At 42.9% G+C, this 24,448-nt stretch overlaps 3 protein-coding genes across 3 annotated transcripts in view; 1 reads left to right on the forward strand and 2 right to left on the reverse strand.

The window, feature by feature from the left end:
* Positions 1-3,580: 3,580 nt before the first annotated feature.
* Positions 3,581-14,754, reverse strand: LOC121458135 (ankyrin repeat domain-containing protein 7-like). Its single transcript, XM_041667273.1, has 6 exons — positions 14,501-14,754; positions 10,155-10,272; positions 9,267-9,440; positions 7,824-7,930; positions 4,548-4,609; positions 3,581-3,747 (listed from the first exon to the last, which is right to left on the reverse strand). The coding sequence occupies exons 1-6, from the start codon at positions 14,752-14,754 to the stop codon at positions 3,581-3,583; spliced, it is 882 nt and encodes a 293-aa protein (XP_041523207.1).
* LOC121457985 (metastasis-associated protein MTA3-like) lies at positions 12,130-13,180 on the reverse strand. The gene is made up of 2 exons (XM_041667098.1): positions 12,999-13,180; positions 12,130-12,931 (listed from the first exon to the last, which is right to left on the reverse strand). The coding sequence occupies exons 1-2, from the start codon at positions 13,178-13,180 to the stop codon at positions 12,130-12,132; spliced, it is 984 nt and encodes a 327-aa protein (XP_041523032.1).
* Positions 14,395-24,448, forward strand: part of LOC121459480 (importin subunit alpha-4-like) — a 72,463-nt gene continuing 62,409 nt past the window's right edge. The window contains exon 1 of the mRNA XM_041669302.1: positions 14,395-14,418. The gene's annotated coding sequence lies outside the window, so the exon portion shown is untranslated. The remainder of the gene's footprint in view (positions 14,419-24,448) is intronic.

Here is a 24,448-nt window from a genome sequence, read left to right on the forward strand (position 1 = left end):
TGGATAATCATCGATAATAGTAAAGCTTATAGTCATGTTAGTTAGATTTTCTAGATATATAGAGATATATTTTAGATAGACATTCTTCATGTCTTTCAAAGATTATAGAATAGGACATTTAATGTTTTAATAACTGAGGACTTTTCATGACAATGAGACACTCTGCTCCTGGCAGCACCAATCTACTTCAAGAGGAAGATGGGCATCAAAGAGGCACCTTATGGAGTTTGATAGCCATTTGGGCAAGAAACTGCTCTTGCCTGGACTATTGTATAAACTGGACACAGAGAACCCGCAGAGAGAGGACTACTGAACTTGCCTAAGGTGAGATGATCTTTCGGGGTTCCTGATTCATGAAAGAGTCTGCGAGACATTCTGCAGGACACAACAGATAGTGACTGAACTGACTTTGAATTTTCCTGCTTTATGGAAATGTCTGCTGGATACCATGGGCCTGAAGGCTGAAGATGGATGCCCCAACGGTACAGAGGAACTTTGGGTGATTGTCCAGGCAGCAAGATGTCTCTGTCATTTCTAGAGTTTTAAAAGTTGCTTTTTTCTTGTTTGCTTATATAGTATTGTATCTTTCTGGAGTCTTTGATGGAGTTAAGAATAGTTAGTTATAGTTTTCCTTAGTTATGATAAAGATTATTGTAACTTTTACTTGATAACTGTTTTGTTATATGTAATTTTGCTATGTTAAAGTTAAAGCCTTTTTTTTTTGTTTAAACCGAAAATGGGGAAATGATGGAGGAAGGTCATTGCTCATTAGCTAATAAAGGAACTGCCTTGGCCCATTTTATTGGTTAGAGGATAGGTGGGAGGAGTAAACAGAACAGAACGTTGGGAGGAAGAGGAAGTGAGGTCAGACTCGACATCTCTGCTCTGGAGCAGACGCCTGAGAGAGACGCCATGCCCTGCTCCCGGGATGAAGCTCCGACCCAGGATGGACATAGGCTAGAATCTTCCCGGTAAGCGCACCTTAGGGTGCCACACACAGATGATTAGAAATGGGCTAAATTAATATATGAGAATTAGCCTAGAAGAGAATGGGCCAAGCAGTGTTTAAAAAAATACAGTGTCCTTGTAATTATTTCGGGTAAAGCTAGCCGAGCAGGCAGACGGGGTGCCGGGGAGGCAGCCCCGCCGCGCCCCCTATTACTACAGGACATGATGGTTGAGTATACAACTCATGTCCACGATCTAAAAACAATAAATTTTCAGTCTAAAAATACATTGAAAAAACTGTGGGGTTGTAAGACAACACAAAAATTGAGTGTATAAATCAGTATCTATCTGAGAATACAACCAATAATTAGCTTGTTATCTTTGAATTTCCTTAGTCTTTATATATTGTTAGACCTTACCTGCAAGAAGGCTTTATGTCAGTGCTGAAATTTTCTTCTAAAAAAATCAAAATTAATTCATTACAATGCTAGAGAAATATAACACATAAAATTATTAGACAAATAGTATAATTTTTTGAGATTAATCTAGATTATTCTAGAGTAAATACTCCTTTGTAAGAAATTTCCTCATGGGGAATTCATTCATTTTCTTAATATTTCAAATAAAAGAAGACTTAAATTTAACAAGCATAATACCTAAAGTTAAACACCCACCCATAAACAATTGAGATGATCCTAAATGATCTCTCTCAGACAGATGGAGAGTAGCATCCTTACCAGTATAAGCATCAATTGACTGTGTCACAAAATAGCTTCTGTGGTTCTTGTTTGACTTTGGGATAATGACACTTGAGAAAAATTCTAGAGTCTGGATGGTGGCACACAACTTTAATCCCAGCACATGGGTGGCAAAGGCAGGTGGATCCCTGTGATTCCCAAGACAGCCAGAACTACCTAACAATGAGATGGTGTCTCACAAACAAAACAACAGATTCAAAATGGAAAAAAAATCCATGATCCTATACACATTTTTGTTCTTCAGGGAAACTAAGAATCTTGTTCAGCTTTTTAGTTAAAATTGTTCATTTTATGGTACATACTGCTACCACTGGGACTACATGTATGGCTTTTGCCTTTTGTATCAGGGTATAACCTAACAGAAAGAAAGAGAAGAGGGGCAAAAACTTTTACCTAACAGCTCAAGGGAGTGCAACAGGATTCCTCTCCTCATCCCTGTTGAGGGAAGAAGTTCCTTAGTTTTATCTGTGTTCCCAGCCTTATATGCAGCTTAAAGGATGCTCATGAAAGCAGGTATCATCTCCCCTGAAAAGAATTATTGGAAATATCCCTCCCTTGGTAGTAATGACCCCGAGCTCTACCTCAGGTGAGAGAGCAGCAGAGAAGAAGCTGTGAGACTGGAGCAGCAAATTCCATGGGCTTCCTTCTGACATAGGATCATTGTACATGCTTACATATGTAAACAATAAACTCACTGAATCCTTCCCTAGACACTTGCAGCTTGCTTTTAGAAATAAACATTTGAGTTGGGCAGTGATGGTACACTCCTTTAATCCCAGCACTTGGTACCAGAGACATGCAGATCTCTGTAATTTCAAGCTTAGCCTTGTCTACAGAATGAATTTCAGGTTAGGCTCAAAGTCAACACACAGGAAAACCCTGTCTCACAAAACCAAAATAAACATAAGAAAACAAAAATGAAATGAAACTTTGATTTATTTTTTTGTCTTGATTAAAGTCAGAGAAACTTAATGTGCTTTCATAGCATTCCTCATGACTCAGGAAGGTCATTTGAACCACCAACTAGTGGACTGGGATTGCGGCTCAGTAGGAAAGCCTATGCTTATTATGCAGGAGGCCTCAGTCAGTTCTCACCACCATAAAAGCCATGAACAGTAAACTTCATAATACAGTGACACAAAGCTGTCTCCATCACAATAATATTGACTCTCTTCATCTTACCTCTTGAGAGAAGAGGGTTTTGTTTTTTTTAACCTTTTTTTATTGCGAAAAGGAGAAAAAAAAACAAGTTTCCTCCTCCTCCTAGCCTCCCATTTCTCTTCCCATCCTCCCACCCTTCTCCCCCTCCTCCCACCCTTCTCCCCCTCCTCCCACCCTTCTCCCCCTCCCCCCACTCCTCTCCCCCTCCCTCTCCAGTCCAAAGAGCAGTCAGGGTTCCCTGCCCTATGGTAAGTCCTAGGTCCTCCCCCTCCGTCCATTTCTAGGAAGGTGAACATCCAAACTGGCTAGGCTCCCACAAAGCCAGCACATTACATAGGTTCAAAACCCCGTGCCATTGTCCTTGGCTTCTCATCAGCCCTCATTTTCGCCATGCTCAGAGAGTCCAGTTTTATCCCATGCTTTTTCAGTCACAGTCCAGCTGGCCTTGGTGAGCTCCCAATAGATCAGCTCCACTGTCTCAGTGGGTGGGTGCACCCCTCGTGGTCCTGACTTCTTTGCTCATTTTCTCCCTCCTTCTGCTCCTCATTGGGACCTTGGGAGCTCAGTCCAGTGCTCCAGTGTGGGTCTCTATCTCTATCTCCATCCATCACCAGATGAAGGGAGAAGAGGGTTTTGGATTCACTACCTAGTGTGGTTGTCACTGACAACTGAGGTATAAAAGACACTGTGATGTCAGTTACTGAAAGTAAATACTACGTGGTGTTCCTGCCACTGCCACAAAGTCTCTCCAGACTCAATGGAGAAGCAGACAATTCTTTGAAATACAGAATGATGTCATTTTCTACACTCTGCTTTTTTCCAATATTTATTCCTGAATCATGCTTTGCAGCATGGAAATGATATTCACCCTTACCATGTTCTATAAGAAAAACTAAAGAGAAAAGTACTGAAGGTAGGGATAATGGGTAGGGTGCTTGCCTAGAATGCTCCCAAAGCCTTGTGCTCAATGTCTAGCTCTTCAGAAAACCAAATCAAAACAAAAAACAAGGAAAGAAGAGAAGAAAGGAAGGAAGGAAGAAAGGAAGGAAGAAAGAAAAAGAAAAGGAAAACATGTCAGGATTGATAAGTCTTCATAAACTCAATACGTTCATTACAGAATGAAGCTTTCACCCCTAAATGGGAGATTTCTAAAGAAAACAATTATACAGTAGGACAAAACTGTTCAAATTGAGAAATTGCACAGACATTAAAGAGGTCAGAAGATTCTAATTATGTCATAAGGTAGGAAATTATTTAATGAAAGTTATTGATTACTGAGGTTGGTTTGTGACATAATTACATTCTAGTGACACCTACCTGTGTACTGTTATGCAGTACAAAATACAAGACTTTTGTCATAAAACTCAAGTAGAATATGTATTTCTAATAATCCTATTTGCTGCAATGTGACTATGGAGGACACGTGTGTAAAGTTGATTTCTCCTTTATTCAAAGGCAGTACAGATATCAGCATTAATATAAAATAAGCAATGTTTTGACAATATATTTTCACAGTTGAAAGTTCTTTGAAATAAATTCTTAATTCTGACTTTTCAGAATATTTGAAAACCACAGAACTGCATTTATACTGGATTTCCTTAACTCCTTTTTGGGGATCTAAAATCTTTACTCTTCCTTATTTTCTTTAGGGAAGGTAGGAGCAGTTGGAGTCATTCTTACCTTCGTTGGAGTTGGCACAGGTTTTCATTGATTGTTCTGATTCTACTGCAGCTGCTCCTCCACTGTGACATATGTTTAAAAGTGATCAGCATTTAACTATTCATATAAAAATACCTAGCATGTTTTCTAAATTCTTTATTTTTGAGTTCCTAATATATCTCTCATTAGATATTTACAAATAATTTTTTGAAACAGGTCTCATTATGCAGTCCAGATTACTTTAAACCCACTATATGCATCATGTTGGTCTTGAAATCAAAGCGACCTGTGTGCCTCCTGTTTTCCAAGTTCTGGGATTAAAGGCATGGGCAACAAGGCCCAGCCTAATAACTCTAAACTAATTCTTCAACAGTTGGTGATGATTAATGACTGCTGTCCTTCCCACCTTCCCTCATAGAGAAGAAACAGAGGAAATTTAGCTCTTGATAAAAAACACACACTCTCTACTCTCTCTCTCTTTCTCTCTCTCTCTCTCTCTCTCTCTCTCTCTCTCTCTGTTGCACACACACATGAATGATAGCAGTGCTTTTTCCATAGACTTGCTTGAATGCTCCAGTAACCTTGTATTTATATGCTCGTGGTGTCAGTGTTCCTGTTCCACTCATCTGCCTGCTTATCCCTAAGGCCCCACAGTCCTATCTGTCAGAACTCTTTGGAGGTATTTTGTTGAATTCTATGCTCTCAATGGTCAGTATATGAAAAAGTATTTTTTTTTTTTTGCTTCTAAGCATCCTTCTGCCTGCATTCTTAGAAGCCATGACAGTTGTGGCACCTTCAAATTGTTTTAACAGTTCTTTCATGTGTGAATGCTGAAACCACCGCCAGGCTGTTTCTTTGTTCATAAGCCTTTTTGTGTAATCCTGAGTCTTTGTAACTCACGACCAGCTTCCAAACTCAAGAAAAGCAACACTCTTTTGTCAGCTATATTCTTCCCAGGTCACAGCTAAGACTGCTTTACTTCAGGGCCTATTTCCAGGATATTCTGGACCAGCAGCTTTATTTTCCTAGTTTCTGCTTTGGCTGTCATCACAGTCTTGGAACTTGTCATGGGGACTTTTCACCTGTGGTGTGAAGCTAGTCCAAAATAGCACTGCTGCTGAAGTGATCTGCAGAAAACTAAGAAAACCTTCAACCTTGACCACTATTTCCAATGTCTTTTTAGCAGATAATGATCCCCAGTCTTACTAGATCAACAACCTAAACTTACTTTTTCATCTTCATATTTGATATGCATTCCTGTTCACATCTGTGTTTGCATTTGTGTCTGTTGATCCTAGTGCATGTTTTTTAGGTCAGAGGCATCCTTGACTGGCAGTCCTTGCCTCCTAACTTAGTTTTGAGGCAGAGTTTCTTGTTGTTAACAGCTGTACAAAGCAAGACTATCTAAAGTATAACTTTCCAGACAGTCTCCTCTCTCCATCTCCCATGTCCCTCAAGGTTCCCTGAGATTAAGATGCACACAGCACATGAGGCCCTTTCTGTGTTCTGAGGAGCTGAACTCTGAAATCTTGGGTTTGTGTGATAAGTACTTTATTCCTGAGACATGTTCCTAGTCGTGAATTCCTAAAACTGTGCTATTCCATGTCAAAGTAACAAGCATACTTCATTTGCTTCAAAAGTACCAGCTTTACAAATTTCTGTCTATCTTGTATTGAAGGAAGAATAAATGACCTCAAATGGTTCTTCTTAGAGGGAAACACAGGCCGTCTAACTGGATTAGAGGTTTAATTGAAAGTGCTCTGCACTCAGAAGCCTTAGTTCCATAATTAATAACAATACACTTATAGCCACCTCTTTAATTTAGACACAAAGTCTTCTTTTAAAAATTGAGTGTTTTAGAGCCAGATAGATGGCTCAGTGGGTATACATATTGTCACAGTAGCCAAGAATTCAACAAAAAGTCAGACACTGTGTAATGTATCTATAATCCCAGCACTTTTATAGTACAAAGGAAGTGGAGGTAGTAAGATACCAAAGAGGCTTCCCAACCTGCTTACCTGGAGTAAGTGGCCAAGTGCCAAATAAAAATAGAAAAAATTCCTCAAATAAGATGGAAGACAAAGCCATCACACAGTGTTGTACTGTGTCTTGGTTGGGAATATCAGTGCATGCATGTCCTCTGACACAAAAACAAGTACATGAAGATGAGGGATGCTAAACCATGTTTAGAATATATGGTATGTCCAAAGTGTATTTTCAATATAAAATACACAACACACAGGCTTTACTTTTTAATTCATCTGACTTTAAACTTGCATGTATGAACAAAAAAGGTAATCATTTAATTTTTAATGCTGAAATCATCTTAAATACCAAGTGTCCATTTTAGAGCTGCTATTTCTGTGATGAAACACCATGACCAAAATGAACTTGGGGACCAAAGGATTCATTTGGCTTATATGTCTGCACCATAGTCCATCATTAAAGGAAGATAGGGCAGGAACTCAAACAGGGAAGGAAGCTGGAGGCAGGAGCTTACAGAGGCCATGGAAGAGAGCTGCTTACTGGCTTGCTCATTCTGCTTTCTTATAGAACTCAGGGCCATGAGCCCTGGAACAGCACCTCCCATGATGTGTTGGGCCCTTATCCATCAATCACTAATTAAGAAAATGCCTTACAACCAGATCTTATGGAGGCATTTTCTCAATGGAGTCTTAGTTCTTTGTACTCATTTTGGACAAGTGTCCCTATCCAGATTAGCTGTTTCAGGAGTTTGGGTGTACAGATTCACATCTGACTAACACAGTGTCAAGATAGTTCAGACAGGACAGGGGAAAATAATAGCATCTGGTAATATCATCTAATTGATGGATACCCTAAACTATTTGCTTACTCAAATTCACTTAAAGCAAAGTGAGTGATCAAAGAGACAACATGATTTGAAAAAAAATATTTAAATTGAACATATATAAGAAGAAAATATATAAGGAACAGGCTAAAAATAATAAAATTATACATTTCAGTGTTGATAATAAACTTGACACTTTTCAAAGTAAACAACATTAATGTGAAGTTGCCTTAACAAGTAGAAAATTGCCAATCAAATCAGATTAGAGATGATCACTTGTTTTTGAATGGGAAGCTGAGCCCTGGTACACACTGTTCCTTTTTTTTCTGTTGGAACAGTCTCTTTTCCAGCTCACACTCCCTGTGAGCTAGTCTTTCTCAATATATGCTTATGAGTTGAAGCCATCTTCCCTCTACCATTTTAGTGTTCATTACTTAAGCAATGAGACCCTCAAGAACAGCACTAAGATTGTAAAAAAGAAATGGTACCTATTTGGTGTAAGCTCCGAAGGTGCATCTGCACCGTTTTCAATTAAAAACTCCGCCATTTTAAGTTGATTTTCAAACAAAGCGAGTTTATAGGGTGTCAAACCATACTGTAAAGGAAAAATTTCATTTTATAAATTGACATGCTTTTCAAATGAAAAATGTATCACAGATTTTGAAAACAAAATGAGTCACAAAAGGATAGATTTTCCTTCAGCCCTTGCTGCAGATTCACACACACAGGGCTTCCCTTTCCTTTGAAACATCTTTCCCTGTCCAACAATGCCCGTGAACACCACTATTTCCAGAACTTCCCACAAACGCTTGCTGGTTCCAAGTTTCTTAGCTCCATAGGGAGCTCAATTGCCCCAATCCTAAAACATGGATTTGGTATGCCTCTGTTGAATGAGTGAACCCAAGTGGCATCTCTGGAGCAGTTTCTCAACCTGTTTTTCAAAACTATTTTCCCTAACCTAAAAATTTTCTCCCAAACCAAACATCGTTTCCTGTTGTAGTGGTCCAAAAGATGCTGGAGGAAGACCTCAGACTCAAATGGTATGTAAACACAAAGAGTGCTTATTCTTCAGAAATAGCCAGCATGCAACAGTCCATCACCCATATAAAGTGATAATGAGGACCACAGACAAAGACATACAGGCCCTTTTAAAGTGGACGTGGGGAATTCTATCTTTTTAATCTTTTAAATATTTTTTCAATAATTGGGCAGTCAGGGAGCAGTTACATGGGGGGCATGTTGATTGGACAGAATTAGTAACAGTTTCATCCATTGTGGGATTTTTCTGACACATATAGTCAGTAGCAGCCAGATCCTGCAACTCTGGTCTTCCAGCCTTATAAGGCCAGGTTTGGAACTGTTTAGCCAATTGGCTAAACTTGACTGGGGAACATCCTGGATTCAGGCTTAGGTCATTAATTACAATGGAGTTGCTCCTTGTCTAAGATAGAGTCCCATTTTGGCCCCTTTGTTATGTACATGTAACATCTGAAAAAGTTAAGTGAAAATGTCTTCTCAGCATGTTTTCTTCAATGATCAAATTTCCACATTTACCTGTGTGCCTGTGACCTTCCCACTCTAGCCTCATCTCTGAGAGACAAGTCACATCAGTAACTTCTTAATTGCAACAGATTTCTGTTTTTTCTACAGACATTTATCTTAAAATTATTTTTTTTTATTGTTTGTGTGTATGTGAAGTATGTGTGGGCCCAAGTCCTTTACTTGTTGAATTTTAAAGGAAAGCCCAAATCTGAAACAAAATGTGCTGTGCCTAGTTCCTTTAAGTTACCTACAAAACTATGAAAATCAGATTTGGAAAAAATGCTTTACTCTGAACAGATTGAGTGAGACTGCTTGAGCTTCCGAATGTGGAAAGTGATCAGAGTGTCATTGCTAGAAGTACATTGTGAATGAAGTTGAATGATTCTTACCTCTGTTTTGGCTTTAATATCTACATTATACTCCAGCAGTTTGCTGACAACTGGTATGTTCCCTCTGCAAATGGCGTGGTGGAGGGCAGCATCGCCATTGGCATCTACAATGTGGGGATCAGCCCCGTGCATGAGGAGAATAGAGATGCATTCTACATTGTCCCGCTGGGCGGCCTGTGGGTATTGGATAAAGAAAGAGACACTGAAATCAAGAACTTTAATAAGCATTCCAACAATTCCATTGACTAGTTACCCTTGGATCAGACCAATTGTTTAGGTTATGCATATTATCCCTCTCAAGTAACCAGACTTTCCTAAATTCATAACCTCCCCACCAAAGTTTTCCAAGTGGTAGAGTTTCAGAGGTGTGCCACCACACCTAGATATTAAAGCATTTCACTAGCACCGTTTGGCTATTTTTGTAGTGGGGGAGGTTGCTTGTTCATTTGCTTGTTTTGATAACTTGACACAGGTTGAAGACACCTGGAAAAAAAGAATCTCACTTGAAGAACTGGCTCCACCAGACTGGACTCTGAGAAGCGTGTATAGCATTTTCTTGATTGAGGTTGATCTGGGAGGGCACAGCTTCCTAGGGGTGGTGGCATGACTGGGAAGGTTATTCTGAGTAGTATAAGATATCTGAGCAAGCCTTGGAAAAAGCCATGGGAAAGCATCATTCCCCCATGACCTCTGCTTCATTTCCTGCCTCAGGTCCTGATTGAACTCCTGACCTGGTTTCCCTTCATGACTGACTGTGATGTGGAACTGTAAGCCAATAAACCTTTCCTTTCCTGAGATGGTTTTGGCCAGTGTTTCATCACAGCAACAAAAACCAAACAAGGATAATTTCTAATCCATTTTGTACCAAAAGTGTTTCGTGATAGTTACCTTTATTAGGGGAGTGCAGCCTTCATCATCCTTCATATTAATATCGGTACAGTCGTTGGATAATAGCAATGTTACTACATTAGGATGATTATGGGCAGAGGCGTAGTGCAGTGAACTCCTACAAATTGAGAGGACATTTTAGGAAATTACAGATTATTATGTAAAGGCACACTCAAGTAGACACCAATGTGCATTTCCTTCTGATGTAAAAGAAGAAACTAAAATTTTCTTATTTACTTATTTCTCTACTCAGGTGTTCATTTTCTGTGCTAGGTATATAGCGCATGGCTGTCCCATTCAAGGTGAGTGCTCTATCACAAGCTTCACCCTTCCTCAGAGCAGCCTCTCTGGATAACAGGAGAATGCCCAGTAGATTGAATTCAGATTGGATTTGAATCCTACTCTAATCACCGAGTGTTACTAGTTAGAACATAGACCTCCTATGAGCTCCACAAATCAATCTCTCCATCTGTAGAATGGGGATTCAACACTGCAGCTCTCTTACACAGTGCTGCTGTGACGCTTCAACTCACATCTTCAAGAGCACGTACAAGTGCTTCCAGCACCTGACAGCTCAGTGTTGCTGGATACAATTACAATTTGTTCCTAATGGTAACAAACACAATATTTCAATGAAGAGAAATAGCAGAATTATACCTACTGCAGAGGTGAAAGATTTTACTCAAGTATCTTTACAATATTTTAAAACTATATTCCCGAAGCTGGCCTTGATTTGGTAATCCTCCCAGTAGGTAGGAATGCAGGCAGTTCCACTGCACCCACCTTACTCTTTATTTCACACTTTAGAATCCCTGATGTCTGCCACTTATAATTCATGATATTTTATGACTATAATTGGCAATGTTTTTTACTTTGCTACCATACAAAATAAAAGGTCACCATGCAGTCCATTGTGCCTGACATCCAATGAAATATGACACAATCCACAGGCCCATGACACTTCTAAAGGTCACATGTATCTATGTAAATTTCTGCTCTTAAGACTATGAAATGTAAACTATTTAGAATAGCAATAACAACAAACAAAAATCTAAAATTTCAGTCATCAATACTTAAACTTTTTTTTTCATTTCTCTTTGCCCAGAATTAATGTTTCTATATTTGCTGCCAACAGGGACACAGCATAGTCCTCAGTCAATAGACAAAATGTCCATGTTAATATAGACACCAGGTGGTAGCAAATGACTTTGCCTTATACCTCCATGAATTAGCACCAAAACTGAGCAAATCTATCCAGAAGGAGATAACCCATGGTATCATAGCTCCCTTGCTTTGATTTTCAAAAAGTTTAAAGACAAAAATTACTAGGGATTCAATTGAGCATCATTCATTGTTTTCAATATTTAAATTTATAGAACGTCAGGAAAGCTGACTGAACAGAGAAATGTAATATCTTATGAATGAGAGGGTCTTGAGAGCTAGTAGATTTGTATGCTGTACAGTAGATATCTAAGTTATGTGCAGGGAATAAGTGGATTGGCAGAATGGATAAATACAGCTGAAAAATTCAGTGTTTCTAAAGAATATACATATTAAGCAAAAATACTTTGAAACAATAATTTACTGTTCTATTATTTGTATGAAGCTCTAATTTGGAAGACTGAATAACTATAGACTAAATAACCTCACAACTACAGACATGATCAAGAAGCATGTGAGCTATGGAGAATCTACTATTGAGGGTCATTGTTTCCTGCCTATAATCTAGTGAGAAACAGGAAACAAGGACTAGGAAAGAGGGCTGCAGTGATTGTTACAACTCAGTTGGAAAATCACTCACCCTGCAAGCCTGAGACCCCAACTTCAGAATCCCCAGCACCTTGAGAAACTGGTGCTGGAGATACTGGTGGATACAGGAGGATCCCCAAATCTATTTTGCCAGCAAGTCTAGGTCAATCAGTATACTCCAAGACAATCAGTCAAACACAGCAGGGATTTGGGTGAGAGAATCTGTCTAAAAAGCTGAGGTGGATGTTCTGGGGCTGGAACGCGGCCCCACAGCTCCGTTCACAGTGCCAGCCTTGCCATTGCTGGTGGATATCTGGTTGGGATTTGGTTTGTAAGTTGGGATATATACTTGTTTCAGTTTGCTCTCGGCTTCGGCTGCTTTTAGGCGTTTCTGCTGCACGTATCTGTCAGTAGTTTTCCACATGTAGTAATATTCAATGATGCTCGTCAAGGACTTCCACAGGAGAAAGTCCTCACGGATGTCATTGAAGTCTTTGCCATACTTCTCCAGAGCCTCTTCGAACAAGCTGGCTTCGGAGGCCGACCACTCCTCCATCTCACCTCTGCACAGGACTGGTCCTCCAAGTGGCACAAGGACACTAATGGCACTGCTCAGGTCATAGCTGTGCCTGTACAGTGTATCCATGGCATAGAACAAGGTGATGTCTCGGGACGCCGCAGCCGCACTCATATGCAAGCTGGGCTGCCTCACGGAGCTGCTGCAATCCAGGGCGCGGGCAAACGTCCCAACAGCACGGGCTACAACTAAAAACTGGTCAATCTGTCGATCCGTAAGTGAACTATTGGGATCCCAAACTTTAACTTCCAATTTTGATTGTTCCCTCTCATCTGAGTCTCCTTCTGGTAGCATGTCTGGAATGTCGGCCTGGTACTTTGGTCCCACTCTGATTTCCCCTTTGTCAGCTAATAATGTTTTCACTGAAGGGTCATACACCAAGGAGTAAAAGAAGGTATCCTCTTTATCAAGGTACGACAACACCGACTCTGTCTCATTCAGCAGGGCAACACTGCATCCAGCCCCAGAACACCCTCCTCGGGCGAGCCTGTGAGAGCTGCTTTGCCACACAGTCTCACCAGTGATACTCCTGGGGCCCGCCTAATATGCAGTGTAGACTGTGTGCGACCTGTTGGCTGTACTGGAAAAAGTATGGAGGTCTGAAAATGCCCACCCAGTCATTAGAACAGAAGTCTCCCAGCCCTACTGCAGAGGACCCACGTGTGAGAAGCCACCTGTCCCGGCAGGCCATGCAGGGCATGCCGGTCCGGAACACTGGGAGCCCCAAGTCTGCAGTGAAGACCCGCCAAGCTTTCTTCCTTCATACTACATATTTCACAAAAATTGCTCGTCAGGTCTGCAAAAACACCCTGCGGCTGCGGCAGGCAGCGAGACGGCCGTTTGTTGCTATTAATTATGCTGCCATTAGGGCAGAATGTAAGACGCTTTTCAATTCTTAGCCTTACCGTTCCGCTCCTCTCACCATCCTCTCTCTCCCTCGCTCTCTTTTTGTTTGTTTGTTTGCAATAAACATAAGTTCTTGTGTAAAAAAAAAAAAAAAAAAAAAAAAGCTGAGGTGGAGAAACCACAGGGTGGTTCATTAGGTGAGGGCTCCTACTGGCAGAGCCAGTGGCCTATGTTCAATCTCCAGAATCCACAACGTGGCAGAACACAGCTGTCGATAGTTCTCTTCTGACCTTCAGACACTTGCTTGGCATGTGTGAGGCACAGGTGCATACACACATATGAATTTTTAATGAGATGAAAAGAAATTTTCAAAGAGAATGTCAACCGTTAGCCTTCTAGTATTTACCAAAACACACACAACATGTATATAAGGGGCCGGGGGACAGAGTTATAGTTCAAGTTGAAAATTTCCTTATGAAATCCCTCAGCAAGCATAAAACAGACATAAGATTTCTTGTTAATTCTTTGGGTTTTTTTGGCTTTGAGTTGGCTTTTTATGTGAAAATTTATCTTATGATACAATTTTCTGTGTTGCATATAACATAGCATTAAAACATATACATTAAAGGGCTGGAGAGATGGCTTGGCATTTACAAGCTCTAGTTTTTCCTGCAGAGGACCTGGGTTTGATTCCTAGTACCCACACAGCAGATCACAACTGTCCATGACCCCAGTTCCAGGAGATCCAACACCCTCTTCCTATGCTTGTGTGGTACACTGAAAATACATGCAGCCAAAACACTCAAACCTAAAACATTATAAGTGTACACATAAAAAGATGTATGTGGTTTCCTTAGCTAAATTCCTTTAAAGCCCTCAGTAAAGTGCTCTAAAAGAGACAATGTAAAGGGATTTGTAAACTAACTGAAGTTCTTTGTTTTGCTTCTCTTAAAGAAAGCCTCGGAGCTGCCCTTCCAAGGTGTGCAGGTTTCAGGTGCCTAGGAGCTTAAAGCAGGTACAAACCCAGAGGTCTCCATGAAAGAAGAGCCTTAAGCATGACATCTGCCCTCCCACAGGCTGCAGATCTGGAAGGTATGTTTCTCCCTAGTAGACCCTGACTGTCCCCAACAGTTTCTGCCCCTCCTGCCCCTCGCCCCTCCTCAGGCCCCATTACCTGCTCCTTCTGTCGCACTCGTTAACACGGTGTTCCCTGGCATTGATCAATCTCTCGACTAATTTGACATCACCCACACTGGCCGCCCTTTGTAATCGGCCCACGGGATCGTACCCAATTAGGTACAAAGGAAATCGCTGCTGTCTTCTACCCAAGCACCCACGACCCAGGCATGCGGGCCACAGGTGGGTATACCAGGGAGACTGCTGAGGGGCCCGAATGGTTAGGGCATCATACTCCATATCTTCCTGCATGTTAAGGCTCTACAGGCCCTCCTGGCCCTCCCGACAACCCCGCCCCCCCCCCCAGCCCTCCTTGCCCTCCCGACCCTCCTGGCCCTCCTGGCCCTCCCGGGCCTACTGCCCCTCCCTTCCTTCCCCTTTAACCACCCCCACCCTCCCAAACCCAGTAGTAAACGTTCAAAATCTGGTTAAAATTCCCCACTGAACCAAATAAGCGTCCTGCTTGGGCAGATCCTTAGTTCAGTGTGAGCTGAATTCTGATTCACCCTTAGCAACACAGTTCTAGGGGCATAGTGATGCGCTATGAGCTCACAATGGTACTCAGCAGCTGTGCACCGAGGTTGTGTTCTGTGTGTGCCCATGTCAGACTTCAGCATCAAAAGCATACAGTGCTCAGTACATGTAGACAAATATTGTATGTTTTCTCTTTTAAGGATTTTATGGTTCTGATATGGGAACTTCAATCTGAATACCCACAGAGGTATGGAACCTAGTAAGGGACCAGGAGGAAGGAGAGGAAAGGAAAGAAAAAAGTCTATAGTGTTATTTAGCTATTAAGGAAAACTAGAATTGGATGGTTTAATGAAAGGGGGATGGGACAGAAAGGTAAAGGAAGGAAAATGGAGAGGGACAACCAATACTAAAGGTCCTTTGAAAAACTATATGGACACTGACTATCCTAAAATCTTCCTTTACATATGTGAAAGGAACCCACAGGGAGACAAAAAACAACAGGGGAGAGAAGACTTCAACTAGATATCTTGTGCCACCAAATTAAACCTCCAGTGCCAGGAACAGGTTACAGCCTGTTGAGTCATTCACCAAAGGGACCCATGGAAACCACCAAATAGCACAGGCTATTGCCAAGGCTCTTGGTTGCTCACACAAGCTGATGTTAAGGTCTTGTTTCTGGAGGGAACACTTCTATCACTGAATATGGAGACGTTGAGCTGGTGTCTAACTACATTATTCACCTACTAACCACAGTTCACTGTACTGGAAGGTACTCTACATGCCCCTGGAGGAGAAAAGTAGTCCTCATTACCTCTCAGCACAAACCCTTCAACCTACAACCACACCCAAATGGAAGGAAGCTCACAGATATTTATATCTAGGGGATCCAACACCCTCTTGTCTCTTTGCAGGCACCAGACATGCACACAGTGAACATACATATATGCAGACAAAACATAGACATGAAATGTGATCTGTAGATATTGAGAAGTAATACATTTATGTAGTAAGTTTACTCTTTTAAAGTATATAACCCAGTAGGTATTTTTTTACTATGTTCTTACAATAACGCAACCATTATTCTATTTACTTTTAAAATAATTTGTCATTTGAGAAAAATCACTTTATTCATTAGCAGTTACTCTTCATTTCTCCAGACCCCCACCACCTATTAGTTACCAATCTAACTTTCTGTTTCAAGTGTCTCATTCTGGGTATTAAAGAGAAATCAAATCATCTAATAAAGAAGTGTCCCATTCTTCAGTCCTTTGGCTACTTTCAAATGAACTTAATATTTGTGATATTTATTCATGTTATAGGATGTATCCTTTCTCTACCTTTTTCCATGACTAGAAACTAGACCACTGTATTAACACACCACCCTTTGTTTACCTACTCATCAAGCAGTAGGTAATTGGGGTATCTCCTTTTTTTCTATATATAAACGCTCAGTTGCTAGTAGTTGCACCACCAGTAATGTAGCAGGTTCCTGTTCTCTGGTATGTTTATACTCTCACATATGTCCCAGCACCTGTGCATGCTAGACAAGTGCCTTCCCTGTGACTTATATCCTCAGCATGCAACATGTACTTTTCAATTCTTAGACCATATTTTGCTGTCCAGCTTCAAACTCATATATGATAGACACCACACACACACACACACACACACACACACACACACACACACTCCTCTACCAAGTGCTGGGATTGCAGAGCTGTGAAACCAGGACTGACTTATCTTTTGTATTTTCACAAGTATCATCTCATTGAAATTTGATTTGCAACACTTGACGGCTGATGGTGTTGAACATCTTCCAGTGTGCCAGTGGGACATTTGGAAATCTTTCCAGGTCCCATGGCATGTGGGTGAGGTTCAACCCACGGCTGGTAAGGGACAGACAAATATGCCATGTAGATGAAGAATGGGTGCAAAGTTTTATTAAAAGGGGTGGTGTAGTGGTGTGGAAGGGATGGGAGGAAGGGACAGAGAGAAAGAGAAACAGAGAGAGAGGGAGGAGGGAGACGGAAAAGAGGCTGAGACCTGCTTTCCTCAGTGGGGGAAAAAGAGAAGAAGAGAGAGAGGGAAGGGAGGGAGAGCACTAGAGAGACTGAGAGTGAACGGAGGGTCTCTTAAAGGGACAGGATACCATTTGCTATACAGCCAGGCAGATGGTGTGAGGTGCTGTGTGAGGGTGTGCCTGAATACTAACAAAATTTCTCTTCAGATCCATTTATTTCCCTCTGTGTCACTGGGCTGTCGTTCTAGTGTTAAGTTATAAGAAATCTTAAATTCTGAAGAAAATTCCCTATAGGCCTATATATGGTTATATACAACACATGAGAATAAATCAAAGAGCAGGGAATATATAATGATTTCTTCTGGACCCATGTATGAGGCAAGCTCACACTACCCCCAAGCTCATGCACAGCCCTATGTTTTCCTTACTAGCTAGCATTTTACAAGCATTTGCTTATTTAGAGTGGGAGAGAAATATAAAAAAAAAACACTTCTGTTTTTATTTTTTAATGGAAAGAAAACATGGGGAAAGGGCCATTAAATGGCTCTGCACCTAGGACCATATTCCATACAAGTCTGATAACCTGAATTCCATTTCTGGAATCCATGATAGGAGATTTAAACCAACTCCCAGATGGTGTCTCTGACCTCTACATATCTTTCTTGTCTTTCACAAATACACATACACACACACACACACACACACACACACAGAGAGAGAGAGAGAGAGAGAGAGAGAGAGAGAGAGAGAGAGAGAGGCCAAGGAGCATTACTTCTTATTGGCCTGTTCCCTATGGCTTTCTCAGCCTGTTTTCTTATGGGAATGAGGACCATCTGTACAGATTGCTGCCAAAGTTGGTTGACTCAACATTGCAAACGAAACTTTTGGTGATTGCCCAGGTAGTCAGTTGTCTCTGTCAATTGTTGCACATTTTGGATATATCTCATTTGCTAAGTAATATTTATTCCCTTCTCAGATCTTTGACGGAGTTGAAGATTATATAATTGTAGTTACTCTCTACATATTTAGACTCCTTGAGGTAGAATGTTTAGCAAAACTTTTGTTCTCAATATTGTTTGTTATATTTATTATTTGTTATTATTGTATATAGTTGTATTTGGTTTAGTTCTGTCTTATTTAGACAAAAAGGGGAAATGTAGGGATAAGTCCCGCCCCTTAGGGGTTGTGCTCGCCTCGGGCTAATGTTTACCTATAAATTTGAGTTTGATTTCCAGCATCCACACACTGTCTCACAACTGTCTGTAACTCCATTCCCAGGAATGCCTAGTGCCTTCTTCAGATGCCGGGCACACAAGTTGCATAGACATGCATGCATGCTTTAATCATCCAGACACATACAATGAATAAATAAAACATGGACATTTTATGTTTTGCTTAGGAATCAATTGCCCTGTGCTTGACTTCTCATCATATCTGTTGTGTGGAGGATAAAGAACCTAGGAACCATGGGAGTGGAAGAAGCAGTTTTGCAGTTGTGGGAAAGCGAGGGGGTAATTAGAACACGTGGGACATGAAGGCTGAAGGAGAAAAGAGGAACCGTGGGGAAGAAGACAAATAAGGGCAAAGTATGTTTCAAGATGTCAAAATAAAACCCATTGCTTGGTTTTTTTTTTTTTATTAAAACATAAATCCTGGGCTGGAGATGTAGCTCAGTTGGTAAGTGCTTTCTTATCATGCTGCCTAACTTTATGCTAACTTGGCACAAGCTAAAGCCATCTGAGAAGGGAGAACCCCAATTGAGAAAATAAGATGGGGCAATAGGCAGGCCTGTAGGGCGTTTTCTTAATTAGTGATTCATGTGGAAGAGCCCAGCCCACTCTGTGTGGTGCCACCCCTGGGCTGGTGGTCCTGGGTTCTGTAAGAAAGCAGGCTGAGCAAGCCATGATGAGCAAGCCAGGAAGCAGCACTCCTCCATGGCCTCTGCTTCAGCGCCTGCCTCCAGGCTCCTGCCTTGTTTGAGCTCCTGCCCTGACTTCCTTCAGTAATGGACTATGATGTGTAGGTGTAAACAAAACTCAATGTCTCTGCATGAATGGGCAGTCCTTGGGTAGCCCAGAGGAGTTCTGGTGAGGATCCAGTGAAGACGGTGTACCAGAAACCAGAGCCCTTGATCCAGACCAACCACTCATTGCTATGAACAATTGCTTCTAAAGCTGATTGGACAAAAGGGTGTATCATGTGGCATACTGCTCCCGATGCCACCAGGACAAATGAGGAGGTATTGGAGAGAAGGGGAAGGAAGAGAAGCCAAGAGTTTTTTCTGTTGTTTTGTTTTAATTTCTTGGGATTTTTTGTGCCTATTTCGGCTAGCTTATGCCCCGAAATAATTACATGGAAACTGTATTCTTTTTTTTTTAATTTATTTATTTATTAAGGATTTCTGCCTCTTCCCCGCCACCACCTCCCATTTCCCTCCTCCTCCCCTGATCAAGTCCCCCTCCCTCATCAGCTCGAAGAGCAATCAGGGTTCCCTGACCTGAGGGAAGCCCAAGGGCTGCCCACCTCTATCCAGGTCTAGTAAGGTGAGCATCCAAACTGCCTAGGCTCCCCCAAAGCCAGTACGTGCAGTAGGATCAAAAACCCATTGCCGTTGTTCTTGAGTTCTCAGTAGTCCTCATTGTCCACTATGTTCAGCTAGGCCGGTTTTATTCCATGCTTTTTCAGACCAAGGCCAGCTGGCCTTGGTGAGTTCCCGATAGAACATCCCCATTGTCTCAGTGTGTGGGTGCACCCCTCGTGGTCCTGAGTTTCTTGCTCATGCTCCCTCTCCTTCTGCTCCTGATTTGGACCTTGAGATTTCTGTCCGGTGCTCCAATGTGGGTCTCTGTCTCTGTCTCCTTTCATCACCTGATGAAGGTTAATATTCCGGAGGATGCCTATATGTTTGTCTTTGGATTCACCTTCTTATTTAGCTTCTCTAGGAATGTGAATTATAAGCTCAATGTCCTTTATTTATGGCTAGAAACCAAATATGAGTGAGTACATCCCATGTTCCTCTTTTTGGGTCTGGCTTACCTCACTCAGGATAGTGTTTTCTATTTCCATCCATTTGTATGCAAAATTCAAGAAGTCCTTGTTTTTTACTGCTGAGTAATACTCTAATATGTATATATTCCACACTTTCTTCATCCATTCTTCCATTGAAGGGCATCCAGGTTGTTTCCAGGTTCTGGCTATTACAAACAATGCTGCTATGAACATAGTAGAGCATATACATTTGTTGTATGATAGAGCCTCTCTTGGGTATATTCCCAAGAGTGGTATTGCAAGGTCCAGGGGTAGGTTGATACCGAATTTCCTGAGAAACTGCCACACTGCTTTCCAAAGTGGTTGCACAAGTTTGCATTCCCACCAGCAATGGATGAGTGTACCCCTTTCTCCACAACCTCTCCAGCAAAGGCTATCATTGGTGTTTTTTATTTTAGCTATTCTGATAGGTGCTGGAGCAGTAGCTAAGAGCTTGTATAATCCACACAATGCAGTAATATGGGTGGCGGGACTGCGTCCCCAGTACCCCGGCTGCCTGGCTAGCTTATGCCCCGAAATAATTACATGGACACTGTATTCTTTTAAACACTGCTTGACCCATTTCTATCTAGCCTCTTCTAGGCTAATTCTCACACCTGGACTAGCCCATTTCTAATTATCTGTGTAGCCCACGAGGTGGCTTACCAGGGAGATTCTAGCCTACATCCATCCTGGGTTGGAGCTTCATCACATGTGCCTCAGAGAGCAGAGCTATCCCCGTGTCGTCCCAGGAGAGGGGAGCATGGCATCTCTGTTCCAGAAAGCAGAGCTGTTGAGTCTGAGCTCACTTCCTCTTCCTTCCAGCATTCTGTTCTGTTTTCTCCTCCCACCTATGTTTTAACCTATGAGGGCTAATCAGTTTCTTTATTGCTTAACCAATGAAATCAACAGATTGATATATGACACTCCCACATCAACACAAGACAGAGAGAAGACAACACTTTGGGAATGGCCTTGACTTCTGAAACCTTAAAGCCAGCTCCCAGTGACACATCTCCAACAAGGTCATACCTCCTAGTTCTTCCCAAACAGTTCTAGCATTGGGGACCAGGCATTCAAATTTGCAAGCCCAGGGGGCCATTCTCCTTCAAACCACCACTCTGAGTAATTTCTGACCACGTGGGTCCTCTCATTATACATGAATAGCCTTTAATTTTATCTCTTGGCTTGTTGCTTATATACTGTTCTGTCTTTAATATTTTACTGATTGGACCATGCAGTTGAGTGACAGCAGTTACTTGTACTTTTGTTGTTGTTTGAGACAAGGGTTTCTCTGTGTACTTATTGTCCTGTAACTCTATCTGTAGACCAGGCTAGACTCAAACTAAGGGATCTGGTTGTCTCTGCTTCTGGTGTGCTGGGATCAAAGGTGAGCGCCATAACAGCTGGCCTGACAGCAGTTAGTTATAATACTTTGCTTTCCTAGAACATTCTCAGGGATCCTCACATTTTCAAATATAATCTGCACATCCTGTGTCAAGCCCCCACAAGTGTCTTTGTTGATGAAGCCTTTTGCTGAGAAGTCCATTAAAATTTCTTCCTTCCGTGCTCCCCTATCCTACCTTCCTTTTTCCCAATCTTCCTTTTTCCCCAAGTTCCCCCATCCTCCCCTTCTCCCTTTTCTTTCCCCATCTCCCCTTACCCCCATCCCACCCCACCCCCAAGATCCCAATTTTCTCCCCGGCAATTTTGTCTACTTCCCATAGCCAAGAGGATAACTATATGTTTTTCCTTTGGTTCAACTTCTTACTTAGTGGAGCTGATCTACTGGGAGCTCACCAAGGCCAGCTGGACTGTGACTGAAAAAGCATGGGTTAAAACTGGACTCTCTGAACATGGCGAACAATGAGGGCTGATGAGAAGCCAAGGACAATGGCACGGGGTTTTGATCCTACGCAATGTGCTGGCTTTGTGGGAGCCTAGCGAGTTTGGATGTTCACCTTCCTAGATATGGACAGAGGGGGGAGGACCTAGGACTTACCACAGGGCAGGGAACCCTGACTGCTCTTTAGACTGGAGAGGGAGGGGGAGAGGAGTGGGAGGAGGGGGAGAAGGATGGGAGGAGGGGGAGAAGGGTGGGAGGAGGGGGAGGGAAATGGGAGGCTGGGAGGAGGTGGAAACTTGTTTTTTTTTTTTCTTCTTTTTCTCAATAAAAAAAAAAAAGAAAAAAAATTTCTTCCTTTGCTCCTCATTTCTTGTCTGTGGCCCTGTGTTAAGACTGCAAGTGAATTGACCTTTGACATCTCTTGGTTGTGTTTTTGTTGAGTGGAATTTCATTAGAACTGGAAGCACTTAGCAGTTTTCTCCCATGTGCCCCTGAGTGCCCAGGGCAAGCCAGAGCTGTCTCCATTAATCCACTTCCTGCCCAGGGATCTCACCACAGATCCTTGTGTTCCTTGTTAATAGTGACATCTGCTGGCCGCAGGTTAACAAGACAGTACGGTGGTAACTTGTGGTTGTGCTGACTTTATTCTAATACAGTTGCCTCCTGTGGCCTCATCCACTACTTTCTTTGGAGCCTTCTTCCCCAGTGGTCCTCTCCCAGATTGCCCCACACCCAGCTGGCACCTGGGCTCCAGAAAGTTCAAGCTGGTCCTGCTGGCTGTGGGCATTGCCCTCCCGCCCCTAGCCTCTTCCTAGGCAGTAGGGAAAACCTGGTGGGAAGAAGTGAATTTGACACCCCCCCCCCCCCCGGGGTTGTGCCCTTGGCCACTGTGAGCCTGATCTGGCTGGGATTCTGGGGTTAGAAGGCGGGTGATTGACTGTCTCCCTGGGCAGCAGGTGGCAGGGTATTTTTAGCCTTTGGAGTCTTTAGGGAAAGGCCAGGGTGAGGGTAGAAGGGCAGTGAGATCCAAGGACACTGGTTCCTCCAAGACCTGAGTTCAAAAATCTCCAGAGACTGGGCCTTTCCCCAGCACCTCACAGGCTCTTGGGTTCTGGGTACAGGTTGTCCACTGTGAAAGCCACACGCTCATCCAGTCATTGGCCGTTTCCATGTCTTAGGCAGTTAGTAAATGGGGGAGGGAAAGTGGCGGCTTTGGGATGCCAACCTGGCAGGCACCCAAAGCAAGACTGACCTGTTCCTCTTCAGAGCTTCTGTTCACGGTACTGCCCAGCCCTCAGTAATCCCATGAACCCCAAGAACGACGATCTTATTCTAGCTATCAAAGAACGAGAAAATGAAAGCTGAGAGGCCTGACTGATGACATGGGTGTGGGAGGTGGATCTGAGGCACCACAGCCACAGGGCTAGGGCCTGGCTGAGTGCTCAGTGGGACCAGTTTGGAACTGTCTGCCAGTGAGACCCTGCAAGAGGCCTGGTTCACTGGTTCTAAGCCTTCTCCAGAATGGTTGGTTCAGTGCTTGGCATGTGCTCCCGGGAGGATGGGCACAGCAAACCCCTCACTGCGCTGGGCTTTCCCATTGCAGCTCATGCGGTCATTTGGCCTTCACTCAGCCTACAGAACAGGCCCTGAACTCCATCATCACTGTCTTCCTCTGAGGGGGAAACTCAGAAGAGCTGTAAGGGGAGGGGTCTGTGGCTCCCTGATCCATTCAGTGGAGGACCAGGGACAGCCCTAAGTTTGGAGGAGAGAATCCCTATCTGGGAGAGCCTTCTTCCCTGGTCCTGGTTCCTCTGAGTGCCCCCAGCTGGGGGCCCCCAAAATAACCGTATCTGAAGATCCACAGGCCACACTGACCATGAAAGCTGGCAATGATGGGACCAAGAGGGCCACCCATCTCCTAGAGATTTTATGGTGCTCTGGCCCAAGGGAGCCACCTTCACCATCACTTCTGTGGGCACCAAGAGTCATGCCCAGGCAGGAGGCTCCCATTCCTGTTGTGCAGCCCTGAAGTACAGACACCAGCAAGACTGAGGAGTTCCTGGTGCCCTACCAGGTACTCACAGTTGGCTCAGAAGCGCAGTGTGTAACACAGGCAGGTGGAGTTATTTGTCAAATTTAGTGCCTACTTCAAGAATTGAAACCCAACACTCGAAGATAATCTGGAGAGGCTCCTGCGGACTTGAAGGTTTCCGACAATGACTCGACACCCTCCCTCTCAGAAGAAGTGGATGAGGCCAGCGATGAGGTGAAGGTGAAGGCAGCTCTCAAGGGAAATCTGGGTGACAGTCAGCTTATCCTGGCAGACTGCCACCTGTTGGCAAAATGCCACATGGTGTAGGTAGTGCTTCCAAAACACGGGACCTTATGCTGGAAGACTTTCCTCTTCCTGTTCAGATAACAGGGAGATAGAGGTGGCCCATGATCAAGGGGTGAAGGCCCCCACCCTGAAGGGTCTCAGTGACTACCTTGCTTACTTTGAGTTCTCCACAAAGTACCTGGTGGCTTCTCCATTTCTAACCAAGGGATAACTCCGACATGGCCAATGGGTAAGGACCTTG

The sequence above is a fragment of the Microtus oregoni genome, unplaced genomic scaffold (genome assembly GCF_018167655.1).
Source record: "Microtus oregoni isolate MIOR12 unplaced genomic scaffold, Mior012 000001F_ref0000356, whole genome shotgun sequence".
In the NCBI taxonomy this organism is placed as follows: Eukaryota; Metazoa; Chordata; class Mammalia; order Rodentia; family Cricetidae; genus Microtus; species Microtus oregoni.